The sequence below is a fragment of the Oncorhynchus mykiss genome, chromosome 23 (assembly GCF_057628025.1).
Source record: "Oncorhynchus mykiss isolate SJ-2025 chromosome 23, ASM5762802v1, whole genome shotgun sequence".
Taxonomy (NCBI): domain Eukaryota; kingdom Metazoa; phylum Chordata; class Actinopteri; order Salmoniformes; family Salmonidae; genus Oncorhynchus; species Oncorhynchus mykiss.
In genome coordinates, this window is record NC_143044.1 from 10,636,209 (window position 1) to 10,653,328 (window position 17,120).

At 41.9% G+C, this 17,120-nt stretch overlaps 1 protein-coding gene and 1 long non-coding RNA gene across 2 annotated transcripts in view; one reads left to right on the plus strand and one right to left on the minus strand.

Moving 5' to 3' along the window:
* Window positions 1–17,120, plus strand: part of LOC149972504 (uncharacterized) — a 250,165-nt gene that overhangs the window by 174,238 nt on the left and 58,807 nt on the right. The gene's annotated exons all lie outside the window — the stretch shown is intronic.
* The window catches only part of LOC110502421 (PDZ domain-containing protein 8-like), a 74,871-nt gene that overhangs the window by 6,660 nt on the left and 51,091 nt on the right, over window positions 1–17,120 (minus strand). The window contains exon 4 of the mRNA XM_021580447.3: window positions 156–318. Within this exon, the coding sequence (XP_021436122.3) occupies window positions 156–318 (163 nt within the window). The remainder of the gene's footprint in view (window positions 1–155; window positions 319–17,120) is intronic.

Genomic DNA, 17,120 nt, shown 5'->3' on the forward strand with positions numbered 1-17,120 from the left:
GAACATGTTAGACTCATAGAGATAAACAGTACAACTGAACAACATACATCCAGTATTACTGTATGCTGCTGTTCTTAAGTCACTTCGAACATCCTCAGGGTTGCCAGATCATGCCACAGTCAGTTTACTTATGCTGCATGGCCTTAGTGTCTTACCGCCGATGGCGATGAGTCGATCGCCCCTCTGTAGGTCTGCCAGGGCAGCAGGAGAGTTGGGAGTGACTGTCTCGATGCTGACATGGACCGCATCACCCTCACAGTCGGGGATGTGCCTGAATGTCATACCCACACTCCCAAAGGGCCCTTTGATCACCTCTGCCTGAAACACACAGAGAGAAACAAACACACTTAGCACTTTCAACTTAGGATCACTTTAAAACTAGAATCCTGAAGAAAAAAACAAAGTGTTTTGCTAAAAAGCTAAGAAATGTAACCACTCTCAAATGTATAGATAGAGCTATGGATGCATGGACTGACCATCCATCATAAAAAATATACTTTTAACCATGTTGAGGCTATACAGTGTTTGTAAGTAAGCTCATAAGGCATTTATAAGTTATATTCTACAAGAATGAATGGGTATATAGAATAATGTGTAAGTCCAAAAATGGATGTAGCAACTAAGGATTCTAACTTTAAGCTTGCTATGGATATCAGAACATTGAAGAAAATACAGTAAGCCAAAGTATCACAGAACAGTTAACACCCTTACAGCATACAAATATTCAACAATATTAGTATTCAACAAATGAAGTTCATTTCTAGACAGTAAGTAAACACTTGACTTCTTGTGAAGTCCTCTATTTATAGCAGTCGACTATAAAACATCTCATATGTTGCCTGACTACAATATTTTATTTTGAAACGTTAATAAATACATGCTGTGTTAATTTTGGCAGGGTTACCTGCCTACAATACCCACTGTAGTGTGCGTAGGTCTCAAGCCCATGGTAAGTCAATAGCGCTAACTGGCTAGCTACTAATGTTAGCTAGCCAGATATAAATTCTCCATGGCTATCTACCTTGGATAACATTGGTTTTAGGTCATTTTTGCCTGTTCTACTATCTGGTTAGCTACATTCCTAGGACGTCATTGAAAATAAGAATGGTCTTCTTAACTGACTTGCTTAGTTGAATAAAGGTAAAAATTTAAAAAAATCGGTAGTTAAAAAAAATTAGGTAATTTTTGCCTGTTTAACTAGCTTAAACGATTCATATACAGTGCATTCAAAAAGTATTCAGACCACTTGATTTTTTCCACAATTATTCTAAAGTGAAATAAAAAAATAAAAAAATCCCATCAATCTACAGTACACACAATAATGACATAGCAAAAACAGGTTTAAACATTTTTGCAAATGTATTCAAAATAAACTTAAATATCACATTTACACAAGTATTCAGAACCATTAAATCAATACTTTGTTGAAGCACCTTTGGCAGCGATTACAGCCTCGAGTCTTCTTGGGTATGACGCTACAAGCTTGGCACACCTATATTTGGTGAGTTTCTCCCATTCTTCTCTGCAGATCCTCTCATGCTCTGTCAGGTTGGATGGGGAGTGTGGCTTGGGGTTGTTGTCCTGTTGGAAGGTGAATATTTGCCCCAGTCGGAGGCCCTGAGCGCTATGGAGCAGGTTTTCATCAAGGATCTCTCTGTACTTTGCTCCGTTCATCTTTTCCTGGATCCGGTCTCCAAGTCCCTGCCGCTGAAAAACATCCCCATAGCATAATGCTGCCTCCACCATGCTTCATCGTAGTGATGGTGCCAGGTTTCCTTGGCATTCAGGTCAAAGAGTTCAATCTTGGTTTCATCAGACCAGAGAATCGTGTTTCTCATGGTCAGAGTTGCTTCAATATATCCACAGAATTTTCCTTAATCATGATGCAATCTATTTTGTGAAGTGCACCAGTCCCTCCTGCAGCAAAGCACTCCCACAACATGATGCTGCCACCGACGTGCTTCACGGTTGGGATGGTGTTCTTCGGCATGCAAGCCTCACCCTTTTTCCTCCAAACATAACGATGGTCATTATGGCCAAACAGTTCTATTTTTGTTTCTTAAACCAGAAGACATTTCTCCAAAAAGTACGATCTTTGTCCCCATGTGCAGTTGCAAACCTAGTCTGGCTTTTTTATGGTGGTTTTTGGAGCAGTGGCTTCTTCGTTGCTGAGCGGCCTTTCAGGTAATCTCTAGGAGACAGAACGCGTCTCCTTCCTGAGCGGTATAACGGCTGCGTGGTCCCAAGGTGTTTATACTTGCATACTACTGTTTGTACAGATGAACGTGGTACCATCAGCCGTTTGGAAATTGCTCCCAAGGATGAACCAAAGGTCTACAATTTTTTTTCTGATGTCTTGGCTGATTTCTTTTGATTTTCACATGATGTCAAGCAAAGAGGCACTGAGTTTGAAGGTAGGCCTTGAAATACATCCACAGGTACACCTCTAATTGACTCAAATGATGTTAATTAGCCTATCAGAAGCTTCTAAAGCCATGACATAATGTTCTGGAATTTTCCAAGCTGTTTAGAGGCACAGTCAACTTAGTGTATGTAAACGTCTGACCCACTGGAATTGTCATACAGTGAATTATTAGTGAAATAATCTTGTCTGTAAACAATTGTTGGAAAAATTACTTGTGTCATGCACAAAGTAGATGTCCTAACCGACTTGCCAAAACTATAGTTTGTTAACAAGAAATTTGTGGAGTGGTTGAAAAAATGAGTTTCAATGACTCCAACCTGTGTATGTAAACTTCTGACTTCAACTGTATGTAAGCAAGGTTTGAAATGATCATGTTTTAGTCAAATATTAAAAATCGGACAATTTGCAGTCTACAAATTATTTGTAATTATGTTCTGGCCCCCTGCTCCTGTTGAGTCATGCTGATGGCAGAGTCAGCACGCGTCCATGGGCCCATCCTGCCTGGTGTCAACGGTACAGACTGGTGGCAGTGGTGTAATGGTGTGGGGATTGAGCAATGTTTCCTTGCCTTGAAGAAAATGAAATACAGAGATAGAGGTGCTAGTGTCAGAGGTTACGTAAAAACCAAACGGTTTGACAAGTAAAAATAAAAGCATAGCTACAAATAGAGGACATTAGGACAATTCAAGTTGGTTTAGCAATGACAAATATACTTCAAATGAGTAGGCAACACTCACCAATAAGCCATCTATCCTCAACAGCTCAGGCCAACATTGCTGTTCTGCAGAATGGATGAGTTGTGTGTTCCACCTGGCCACCACATTCAGCAGCGTCTTTTGCGCATCACACAATGTGCAGGTGATAGGTTGAGTGAGTGGAAGCCTTTTCTGTTCACATAGTTTAACTTGTTTAGGGAGGGTGCTTTTATGGCGATGTGGGTGCCGTCTATTGCTCCTTTCGTATTTGGGAACCTATTGATGGCAAAGAAACCCCTCAACTTTAACCTGTTGTGAGATGGAGTATGGAAATTGTATGCAACTGTTCGTTTTGCTAATGATCACATCCAAAACACAGTCCGTCGAGCTGTGAGATGCCGATCGGTAAACTCCTGCCAAAAACCCTAGGGTGGAGAGCACTTGGATGTGCACCGGAGTGGCATGTGCTTGCCTTTCTAAAGTAGGTATTAAATCCTTACAAAAATTCTATAACATTGGTTTGGGGAAACTATGTCTGATGATCCAATTTGTACTTGACGCTAAAAAGTCCCACCTGTCTCTAAAAACGTGCTCGCTGCAAAATACAATAACTGTGCCAAATCTTCCAACAGAGCAAGATCGGCCAGCTCTCATTCCATTTCCCCATTTCCTTTAATAGTATTTCAACAATGGCTTCCCTTTCACACGTACCTCTAATTTAACAAATAACTGTACTTTATAAGGATTATTATTGTAACAAATGCACTGTCAAGATATGTTGCATGACTTCACAATAGAAATGGATCACAATTTCAACATATATTTGACCCATTCACTAGGCTACGCTTGACCGGCAGTTCTCGTATTCCGACCAATCGACAATGTGCGTACGCATGGTCATGGATGTAAATTTACACACACTCTCAAGCAAACGTTCATATTGATAAATCTCACACTTTGCGCGGAAATGATACCCTGCATCGTTTACGCACAGATTTGTGCCTACAGATGATTGATAAATGAGGCTCCTGGAGTTTACCAGCTGCCTCAATCACTGTCACAGCGCACTGAGAACAAGTCACGTATCCACCATTCACCGGTTGTGACGTCGGGGCAACCTGCTTTGTGTCTCCCTGGCCCAATGCAACATGACAGCATGTGTCGCTAAAGTGCAGTCCGTCTAAAGTTGGAGTCCCCCTCTATTGTATGCAGATCCTCATAACACCATGTCATCATGGGACAATTCCAACTATCAACATCGTGCACACACCAACACAACTATAGAATTGTGGAGGAAGTTGATGAAGTCGGTCAGATCTTGAATGAGAGTTCAAATGTGATGAGAGCTTGATGGTTGAGGGAGAAGGGGAGACAGAGAGGACTCAGAGAAGCCAGAGAGACTGAGACGAACAACTGTAATTTCCCAGCTGTCATTTGGCATAATTCTCAAGGAGGGCACTGATCGAGTTAGGGGCGGGGATGAAAAAGCAAATGATCTATATGAGCTGGCAAGCCGAGGGGGGTTGATTCACTTGAAGCTGACGGATGATTTCAAACCTGGGATGGGAACCTTTTGGAGATAAAGAGATGTGGCTACATCACAATGTTACACTGTAGGCAAGAACAGATCATAATGGTTTATATTTCTAATAAAAGTTTCAGGTATCATCAGAAAAAGTAAAATGGTAACTTGTGCTTTTGACGTACATTTATTTGACTATTTTATTGTTGGAAATCAAATGTTCACACATGTTGCAGATGGTTTAAAAATACTTACAATACACCAGAAAAATACAAACACAGTTGAGGTGTGAACCATGAAAATAGCCTGTAGGCCTTGTCACATTGGAAGGCAACTGACAATGTTTTTTTTAAATAAAAATTTTCAAAAACAATCTATTTTATTGTCACATACACCATATAGGTGCAGTGAAATGTGTTGTTTTACAGGGTCAGCCAAATTAGGGTTAAGTGCCTTGCTCAAGAGCACAGACAAAATAAAATATTGTCAGCTCAGGATTTCAAACCAGTGACCTTTCGGTTACTGGCCCAACGATCTAACCGCTAGGCTACCTGCCGCCATTATATGGTGTGGACAGCAGTTTTTAAAGTTAGTCCTATAACCTGTTTATAAATCCCGTGGACCCAGGAACCTGCCTTTTCATTTGAGACATTCCAAATTCATTTAATGCAGGTTTCTGCCTCACGGCTTAACCTGATCTGGCCACGTTGCTCCCCTTTCCTAGAATGCCCTAACGACATTTAAAAGGCAACAGGTGTTTGTGGGGAAACTAGGAGAACAGCAAAGCTAACAGTAGCTGTAAAGACAAACTGTGCACAAGAGCCTTTAAAGTCATCAAAATTGTGCACAAGTCAATGATGAAGACCACTGTGTATCTAAGGATTAAATGTCAGGAATTGTGAAAAACTGAGTTTAAATGTATTTAGCTAAGGTGCATGTAAACTTCCGACTTCAACTGTGTAAATACACACACACACACACACACACACACACACACACACACACACACACTTACACAAATATATAGAGTTTGTGTAAGAGTTGACAGCATGCTCTTGTAATATTAGAGGAGGAAACTACACATTTTGTAGGTAAGTCAAACTATGGGGGCCAATCTTGCCAAAGAAAACATGTTTTCCCCCTTTTCTAAAATAAGAGGCCAGTGAGATTCAGAAGAGGGTCTGAAACCACACATACCGTCAGCTCCAAAATGATTGGAACCCTTGATAAAAGACGAGCAAACTCGACTTCAGAAAATAAATATACAAAATACTGTATAATCTATATTTTATGCCAAAAGAATGACACTAATACAATTGCTCAGAGAAAGAGATATTGTTTAACAAGTCATATTTACTTTTCTCAAAAAGATAGCACCCTCAAAATTATTGGCACCCTGTTTTAAATACCTTTAAATACCCTTACCTTTAAATACCCTTACCTTTAAATACCTTTACCTTTAAATACCCTTACCTTTAAATACCCTTACCTTTAAATACCTTTACCTTTAAATACCCTTACCTTTAAATACCCTTACCTTTAAATACCCTTACCTTTAAATACCCTTACCTTTAAATACCCTTACCTTGCAAACATAATGGCACTGGGCCTTTTAATAAAATGTTTTAGGAGACCCTTGTTTTAAATACCTTTAAATACCCTTACCTTTAAATACCTTTACCTTTAAATACCCTTACCTTTAAATACCCTTACCTTTAAATACCCTTACCTTTAAATACCCTTACCTTTAAATACCCTTACCTTGCAAACATAATGGCACTGGGCCTTTTAATAAAATGTTTTAGGAGATTGGAGAACACATTGGGAGGGATTTAGACAATTCCTCCATAAGTCATCTTTCCAGATTTTTGATATCCTTCGTCTGTGCTTATGGACTGCCCACTTCAATTCAAACCACAGGTTTTCAATGGGGTTCAAGTCTGGAGACTGAGATGGCCATTGCAAAATGTTGATTTAGTGGTCAAGTAACCATTTCTTTATGGATTTTGATGTGTGCTTGGGGTTACTGGCTTGCTAGAAGATTCACCTGCGTCCAAGTTTCAGCCTCCTGGCAGCGGTAACCAGGTTTTTGGCTAAAATGTCCTAGTACTGTGTATAGTTCATGATGACGTAGACCTTAACAAGGGCCCCAGGAGCAGTGGAAGCAAAATAGCCCCATAACGTCAAAGATACACCACCATATTTTACAGTAGGTATGGGTTAATCTTTCTTTCGAAGCCAAACCCACCACTAGCCCAAGAGCTATATTTTCATGTCATCCAACACATGTAAACGCCTGGAGTATGCTAAACGGTAATGGCACTTGGATCGGAACCTGTGCTGGGGTCAGATTATATGAAAATAGAGTTCTTACACCAGTGGTGGAAAGCTGCATAAAAAGAAAAGACCATACCTACTGTAAAATATGTGGACTTGGAAATCTCTTTCTCTGAGTAATTGTATTAGTATAAAATATCATTTAAAAAATGTAGCATGCAATATAGCTCAGAAATGTTAATTGTATTATTTATTTTCATTCAGTCTTTTTCGTTTATCTATCAAGGGTGCCAATCATTTTGGACCCGAGTGTACATAAAGCAATTCAAGCTCAACATTTAGCTGGGCAGAGTGAATATCAAGGGTGCCAATCATTTTGGACCCGAGTGTACATAAAGCAATTCAAGCTCAACATTTAGCTGGGCAGAGTGAATATTAAGGGTGCCGCCGCTATTACTGAGGCTAATATCTTCTTTGTGCCAGGAGCGGAAACGCTGTGTGATCTAAACCGGAGGCTTTCATCTGAGAATGTCTGCCTCTGAAAGCATTGCAATCCACTTCAGTCGATGGTTATGATGCAAATCACACACAAGGCTGCGACTGACAAAAGACAATTTAACATCAGATCGAATGGTCTGCTATACACTGCTATAGTCACGAAGCAAATTCAATTGACTGCAAACCATCAGCTGGATCCTCATGAGTTTCAGCATCCAACCTGAAGAAACACTGATCTCTGAACTAGACATTCAGTCTAAAACCTCACAACTCTAAAAAGCATTAAACAAAACTGTTTTCATGGTACTGCAGCTTATCAATATTTTGTGATGATAATGCTCGCCGGGGGCCTCCCGGGTGGCACAGTGGTTAAGGGCGCTGTACTACAGCTTATCAATATTTTGTGATGATAATGCTCGCCGGGGGCCTCCCGGGTGGCACAGTGGTTAAGGGCGCTGTACTGCAGCGCCAGCTGTGCCATCAGAGACTCTGGGTAAGCGCCCAGGCTCTGTCGTAACCGGCCACGACCGGGAGGTCCATGGGGCGACGCACAATTGGCCTAGCGTCGTCTGGGTTAGGGAGGGCTTGGTCGGTAGGGATGTCCTCGTCTCATCGCGCACCAGCGACTCCTGTGGCGGGCCGGGCGCAGTGCGCGCTAACCAAGGTTGCCAGGTGCACGGTGTTTCCTCCGACACATTGGTGCGGCTGGCTTCCGGGTTGGATGCGCGCTGTGTTAAGAAGCAGTGCGGCTAGGTTGGGTTGTGTATCGGAGGACGCATGACTTTCAACCTTCGTCTCTCCCGAGCCCGTACGGGAGTTGTAGCGATGAGACAAGATAGTAGCTACTACAACAATTGGACACCACGAAATTGGGGAGAAAAAGGGGTAAAAATCCCCCCCCCCCAAAAAAAAAACAAAAAAAAGATAATGCTCGCCGGGTCAAGGAGGGTTAGGCTTGAAGCTCATCAGTTTGCCTTGAATAGGATTTATAGGAAATAGGCATGTCACCTCTTGAAGGCTCTCAAAAATGAGACACTATACAAAAGAAGAAAGCAGAGATAATACCCTCTGCTATGACTGTTCTACATGCCCTGGCAGCAAGACCCTGAGATAGACATCCTGTGTGTGTCCATGTCACTGTTTTCCCCCCCAAAATCCTAACCCACTCAGAGGAGTCATTGAGTGGCAATTATGGGTAATTTGCAAGGATGAACGCCGACTAAAGGGCAATTACGGAGGAGACGGTAGGAGCAGTGGGGAGCGGCGTATGATTCAGCCAGGCCAATAATTTCAGGGAGCAGGTAAACAGATGCTGCCGCTCACCAGGGCTGTGGCGTGCAGCGCTCCGCACCACATCAATTTAAACTGATGCTGTACACGGTCCCTATAGATCAGCACGCCTGGCCCACAGATGGCCTACCTGCCATGAACTAAAAAGAGGCACACCAAACACACACCTCCCTGAGTAGGAATATTCATTGACCAGCATTAATGTCCCCTCGAGCTGTGTGTACAACATGGTACCATTGTCTTGAGTGACATGTGATTACATTCATAGGGGTGACGTAACACTAAAAAGCTTTACAGTTAGATGACCAAGTCGTAGGCTGCAGCAAAATCATACAGGGTTGAATACATCTATGCTTGCAGTTACAGCACTTCAAGTATTATACTGAAAAAATGATCGCCTTGCACTGAGCGGAAATCATATGTTTTTCAGTACAGGAAGTGAGGTGAGTCAACACCATTGATGACTAAATACAACTCCACTACGTCCTTTATTCAGTTACTGTTCACAGGGAAACAAGTAGTGAAATCGTAAACATAAAACTGCAGGATGATTCACACAACAAAAAAAAAACAGTGTCCCCACAAATACAATTGTATGCTCTGCTAAGCAACATTGCCTCTGAACAGAATGCACAGACATCAAATTGTACGCTGCAATTGTAATGACAGGCCGTCTGACAGAGTACATTGGTGAGAAACAAATTACCCATGTAGCAGATGCCAAGAGATTGAGGAGGCGGCGGGTAGCCTAGTGGTTAAGCGGTGGAAAATCTGACGATGTGCCTTTGAGCAAGGCATTTAACCCTAATCGCTTCTGTAAGTCACTCTGGATAAGAGCGTCAGCTAAATTACCAAAATGTCAAATGTAAATGAGCAAATATGCCAAGTTGAGGCACATGGATGGGTGTGTGTGTGTGCTGACGGACAGTCATTGAAGCTATTGTGCTCAAACACAGTAGCCTTGCAGATATACCTGTTGCTCGAGCGACGCCACTGTTCAATCTACCTCTACATCTACATCCACCCCCTGGGTCATTTGCATATGAGAGCAGAGTTTTTTTTTTGTGTGAAGTGCAAATAGTGCCTTCTCCCCTCCCACATGCTGTGTGCACAACACACACACACACGGTGGACACTGACAAGAAAGAAAACCCCTAATGAATTTAGAAATAAGACCGCTGTTCTCTCCCAGGTGTTCATTAAAGAGTGTTTGTCCCGGGCTCCTTCAGAGTTATGATCTACTGTACTCCGATGACTCATTCAACTAACAGAGAAACCAGCACCACCTCTTATAATCCATCAGTGCTGCTGCTGACACAAAACAATTATAGTAGTATTCCTTTCAGCTTGATGTTAGTATCCAAATATGAATATAAAGTATATATATATCTACAGTATGCGTCAGTAAACACGTTTTTTTTATCATTTAGACATTTTTTAAAAAGACTGAATATCAACCATGGTGTTGGACAAAAACAGACCTGAAATTCAACTAATGAAAAACTGTGTGTGCCAAACAGGCCTTTTTTTAATGGCACTTTTCGTGCTTAAAGTTGTTTTAAAATGGCTTTCACCCTCAAATGACATTGTTTTATTATTTTATGTGGGTGCTTAATCTCAAGCGCGAGCTGAAGTGACTGAGTAATCTAGTTAACATTGACAGAGAACAGACAGCTCTTGGTTTCTTCTCACTGAGGAGAAAAACAAACAGGAAGCGTAGCAACAGTGAATGGCCTCGATGTAAATAGAAAAATGTTCTGCCTATTTCAGCAAACCTATCTTTTATCTGTGCTGCCATGAAGAACAAATGAAAGGTTAATATTACTTATTTAGCAGGTATTCCTGATTAAAATACACATTTGTCTGTAGCCTCGTCCTCCGCTTGAGTAAGAATACAGTTGGCCATTATCTTCTTTGATTCATCACAGTATGTATTTAAATCGCACGTTGGATTTTTACTTAAATTGGCCTGTACTGTGAAATCTATTCAATAGTTTGTTGATAATGTGTGTGTGTGTGTCTTCTTTGTTATTATGTAGCCTAATGAAATTATGTGAAATTCTATGACAGAGAAATTTTAGATAAATGTTAAACTTCAGCACTCCCTACATCAACGTCCATGTGTAGACTGACACCATGCTAGATGCCAAAATATAAGCAGCAATATCATGACTTTAGGCAGCAAGAGGTAAAAAAAAACTAGAAAGGTTAGCCAAAACAAACATGGTTTCAGTGGTTTTGCACTATTCAGAAAAAGATAAAACATGTCAACGATACTAGCCCCTTACTTTCATTCTGCCTCAAAAAACATATAATACCCTGTATAGGCCAGGTAGTGCCACAGTCATAGCTTAACCAGCTTCATCTATATTTCAGTTTGTACCTCTAAAAGCACATGTTACACTCTATAGTGTAACATGTGCATTTAGAGGTACAAACTGAAATATAGATGACCTGAGAGGGCTGGGGCTTCTGCAGAATGGCTGAACTTGAAGCTCCTCTCGGGCTGGTCCAGGGGGTTGCACGTGAGCAGAGTGTCTGCCCGGATGCTGGTCAGGGCGAACAAATCCTTTTCCCTGTCACTGGGCTGCCCAGTAATCTAATCTAATGCCACATGTCAGATCGATTTGTGTATGCTTATAGGGTACAAGTCCCTGCAAGGCATGCAGACAGCTACTGCAGGGGGTCCGCGGCCAGATCTCAAAATATATTTAAAAATACATGTTTATGAATATTATTATTATTTTTTTATTTTTTTATTTTTTATTTCACCTTTATTTAACCAGGTAGGCTAGTTGAGAACAAGTTCTCATTTGCAACTGCGACCTGGCCAAGATAAAGCATAGCAGTATGAGCAGACAACACAGAGTTACACATGGAGTAAACAATTAACAAGTCAATAACACAGTAGAAAACAAAGGGGGAGTCTATATACAATGTGTGCAAAAGGCATGAGGAGGTAGGCGAATAATTAAAATTTTGCAGATTAACACTGGAGTGATAAATGATCAGATGGTCATGTACAGGTAGAGATATTGGTGTGCAAAAGAGCAGAAAAGTAAATAAATAAATAAAAACAGTATGGGGATGAGGTAGGTGAAAATGGGTGGGCTATATACCAATAGACTATGTACAGCTGCAGCGATCGGTTAGCTGCTCGGATAGCAGATGTTTGAAGTTGGTGAGGGAGATAAAAGTCTCCAACTTCAGCGATTTTTGCAATTCGTTCCAGTCACAGGCAGCAGAGTACTGGAACGAAAGGCGGCCAAATGAGGTGTTGGCTTTAGGGATGATCAGTGAGATACACCTGCTGGAGCGCGTGCTACGGATGGGTGTTGCCATCGTGACCAGTGAGCTGAGATAAGGCGGAGCTTTACCTAGCATGGACTTGTAGATGACCTGGAGCCAGTGGGTCTGGCGACGAATATGTAGCGAGGGCCAGCCAACTAGAGCATACAAGTCGCAGTGGTGGGTGGTATAAGGTGCTTTAGTGACAAAACGGATGGCACTGTGATAGACTGCATCCAGTTTGCTGAGTAGAGTGTTGGAAGCCATTTTGTAGATGACATCGCCGAAGTCGAGGATCGGTAGGATAGTCAGTTTTACTAGGGTAAGCTTGGCGGCGTGAGTGAAGGAGGCTTTGTTGCGGAATAGAAAGCCGACTCTTGATTTGATTTTCGATTGGAGATGTTTGATATGAGTCTGGAAGGAGAGTTTGCAGTCTAGCCAGACACCTAGGTACTTATAGATGTCCACATATTCTAGGTCGGAACCATCCAGGGTGGTGATGCTAGGCGGGCATGCGGGTGCAGGCAGCGATCGGTTGAAAAGCATGCATTTGGTTTTACTAGCGTTTAAGAGCAGTCGGAGGCCACGGAAGGAGTGTTGTATGGCATTGAAGCTTGTTTGGAGGTTAGATAGCACAGTGTCCAATGACGGGCCGAAAGTATATAGAATGGTGTCGTCTGCGTAGAGGTGGATCAGGGAATCGCCCGCAGCAAGAGCAACATCATTGATGTATACAGAGAAAAGAGTCGGCCCGAGAATTGAACCCTGTGGCACCCCCATAGAGACTGCCAGAGGACCGGACAGCATGCCCTCCGATTTGACACACTGAACTCTGTCTGCAAAGTAATTGGTGAACCAGGCAAGGCAGTCATCCGAAAAACCGAGGCTACTGAGTCTGCCGATAAGAATATGGTGATTGACAGAGTCGAAAGCCTTGGCAAGGTCGATGAAGACGGCTGCACAGTACTGTCTTTTATCGATGGCGGTTATGATATCGTTTAGTACCTTGAGTGTGGCTGAGGTGCACCCGTGACCGGCTCGGAAACCAGATTGCACAGCGGAGAAGGTACAGTGGGATTCGAGATGGTCAGTGACCTGTTTGTTGACTTGGCTTTCGAAGACCTTAGATAGGCAGGGCAGGATGGATATAGGTCTGTAACAGTTTGGGTCCAGGGTGTCTCCCCCTTTGAAGAGGGGGATGACTGCGGCAGCTTTCCAATCCTTGGGGATCTCAGACGATATGAAAGAGAGGTTGAACAGGCTGGTAATAGGGGTTGCGACAATGGTGGCGGATAGTTTCAGAAATAGAGGGTCCAGATTGTCAAGCCCAGCTGATTTGTACGGGTCCAGGTTTTGCAGCTCTTTCAGAACATCTGCTATCTGTATTTGGGTAAAGGAGAACCTGGAGAGGCTTGGGCGAGGAGCAGCGGGGGGGGGCGGGGCTGTTGGCCGAGGTTGAAGTAGCCAGGCGGAAGGCATGGCCAGCCGTTGAGAAATGCTTATTGAAGTTTTCGATAATCATGGATTTATCGGTGGTGACCGTGTTACCTAGCCTCAGTGCAGTGGGCAGCTGGGAGGATATTAAAAACAGATTAAACATATTTTGGCAAAGGGAATAAATTGAGGGTGTAATACAGTATTATGGATCTAGAATTTTTCCCCCAAAATACATTTAAGATATAGATATATATATATATATATATATTATATTTTATTATTTTTGTAAAAAAAAATTCTTCACATGCTTTAAAATGGCAAAGTTCTCCTTCTGCCTCATGGGAAAATGTGTCGAATTTCAGGATATTAGCTTTAAAACTGCATTAAAAAAAAACATCTCTGCCACATGACAAAATGTCTAGAATTGCAGGAAATTTGCTTGAAAACTGCAAAATTCTCTCTGATACCAAGAGGAGGGCCTTTAAAATGTTCCTTCCCAGGGCCAGAGACTTGGTTTGTCTGGCCATGCACTGTCAAAAAGTCATAGTAAAACTCTAAGTATGCTATTTTTACCTCACTCGAGTTGTGTTCTGATTATGAGGGGATCCCCAATGAATTAGGCATCACAAAAAGCATCCCCAGCCCCCAAAAAGTTTGGCAACCCCTGCGATATGGAATAGAATGTGTAAGAGCGAATGTGACTGTGATTACTTTTATATGGCTGGTTACGGCTGCCTGGTTTAACATATTTAATAAAAGGTCTCATAATGGATGTTTCCTCAATAATCTCTGTTTTGGATGTGAAGCATTGCAATCTGTTTAACCCAAAAATGTTTAATTGAAGGAGAAAGCCAATTACATTACTCGTTGGGCATGTTGCAGATGTACCTGCTAAATCAGGCCTCACACGTAACTGACATAATTATCGTTGCCTGTCATGGTTGCCCTTTCCTCTTTCGTGAAAAGTAAATAACGCTCTAAATCAACTATTCAAATACCTATTTATTTTACTGAAATGTATGTCCCTCAGTTTTATGCCATTGGTGTTACCGCCTTGAAAATCACAGATTACACTACAAAGATATACAAGGACGTTGAGCATTCTCTCCATTGGCGAACTGCTACTGGGGAGGAGGTCTGTCTATATTAAATACAATTATTAGCTAATCACACCCTTTTAGTATGTCATACATTTGAGGATTCCATTGATCATTTGGAGTGTGTAAATTCAAAAGTGTCAATTGGTGGTAGTCAATTTAAATGAAGCATTAGTGGCTTCCACTAATGATGAAGTAATTAAGCTACTATATTAGTTATTTTAGAATGGGAAGATGTACCCAAATATATTTAAATAATACAAATCTAGAAAAATTGAGTTGACAAAGCTTGCGGTCTAATTTATGATTGTGTTTGTCATCAAAATATATTTGAATTTTAATGTTGCCACTGTGGCTTATGATAGGAGGCCGGGTTCAAAAGCAAGGGGACAAAAGAGTTGTTATGGAGACTGAGGCAAACACAAAAAAGGTACTCATCCCCCCCCCTCCTAATTTGCACTTGCATATACAGCCTCCCCTGTAGGTTCTTCACCCACACGTAGTCCACAGGTCTGTTTATAGCAGGCCCATTGTCCTTCGCACCCAGATAATAATCTCTCATCAGCAGCAGTTTTCCCAAATGGAAATAAAACCACCACAAAGACACAAAATGTCCTTCCTCTCATATCAGCAATTTCCTTTCAAACAGCAATGACACACTTTTATTTTCCTTATCACGTTGGCATTTAATTATTTATTCTTGGTCCTTTGAGCTCCAACGTGCAGCTTGTCAATCAGGCAAATGCAGAGTTAGCCTGGTCATATCCTTGTCTGAACTTCTCAAGTGGAGGCTCTCTGTGGGATCGCAGGTGCTACTCAGCTCTCTGGGACTTCTCAATCCTGACTTGCCTGATTAACCCCTGGCATTTACTTAGCTTACCTTACCTTACCTTAGGAGCTGATTGGAGCCCGTAGGTAAACAGCAACACAGTGTATTAGTCTGGTCCAACCACAGTGTATTAGTCTGGTCCAACCACAGTGTATTAGTCTGGTCCAACCACAGTGTATTAGTCTGGTCCAACCACAGTGTATTAGTCTGGTCCAACCACAGTGTATTAGAACATCCCCTGCCAACCAACCCTTTGAACCCTACCAGAGCAGACGTGGAGCCAGTCCCATAGCAACCCCCTCCAGCACCAGTCTCTTCATTTGTCTCTTAGCCTTCCTGTGTACTATCAGAGTTTTGGATCAGAGGAAATGCAAACTGCAGCAGAAAAAAATTCTAAGAAAATAAATTACCATCAATTTATTTCATACTGAATGAAGTTAAACTGAGGAGAAAGAACATGGCCCTTGTCAGAGGAATATAAGCTGATCATAAAACTAAACAGTTCTCCTTCAGCTCATCTGAGCAGTTTGCCAACTAGTGTGATCTACTGTAGGCTATAGCCTAAGATCCATCTGCTGTGAGTTTATACCGGTACTAATAAAACAAACATTGATTTGCTGTGCCACAACATCATAGTATCTCTACCAAACTTAGTTTTAATAAACTTGTGTTATGCTTTTCTTCAGTAAATGGATCTGTTTTGGTACAACAACAGCTTTCTAAAGGTTATGTAGTTCTTTGTGGCACTGTGGCAGCCAAACCTGCCTGCGCATGAAACACAGAGCATCGCATTTGGTTCATTTCTTCACAGTATTGATGTTTCTTTCAGAACCTGGGACAATTCTGACATACAGCAGCAAATAACGTGAGGTCATTCACGCTCAAATGAGTGATGCTGTCCAAGGCATCAGATGAAGGCATTCCGAGCCCAAATGACAGGAAGTCAGTAATGTGGTTGTGGCGAGGTCTGTCATGCTCACCCTCCGAGGTGAATCGATTGTAAATTCAATGATGATAACAAACAGCCTACGAGACCTGGTGTCTGTGTCTTTAATCTGTTCCCACCTTGCAGACACACAGCTGTAAACAGAATTATAGTGGGCCATTTATTGGCCACACCTAGGAGGAAGGCGCTGATAAGTGTCACACAATCCGGCAGTCAATTTGTTTGCCATGTAACAGATATTGAGGTGACAGCAGTTCTCCAATGGCTAGATCATCAACTATCCCCACTGGGTTAAGAAATAAAAGTATTTTACTGGCTTTTGAGAGAGTTGATGCATGTCAATACATTTTCCACATACATTTTCGATCCATTAATATGTGTCAAAGGCATTTTTGTTACCTACAGTGGTTCATCCTTTAAAAGTTGCAGCGTACTGCGGTGCAGCTTGCATGGTGCCGCAGAATTTTATGGCACGTTATTTACGTGTGAATCACTGGTAGAATTAATGCTAGTTAGTGTTAGTTTGCCCACCAGAGGGCATCTTTGAGAAGCATTTGATAGCCTTTTTTGTAAGAACATAGTATACGGGACAGATTTTAAGAAAAGTTACTTGTTTAATTTGATTCATATTATGATGTTTCTATTCTAAGAAAAACAAAAAAAACTTGGGGTTTCCGTTAGGATGGAACGGAAAATATGGCACTGTACAACATGACGGTCGGGAGTACAGTACTGGACTACTTCGCTAAAGAATCCCCATGTCATGCGGGCACGTGGGAGACCGGGGTTCAATTCCCCGATAGGGAGGAAGGAGTA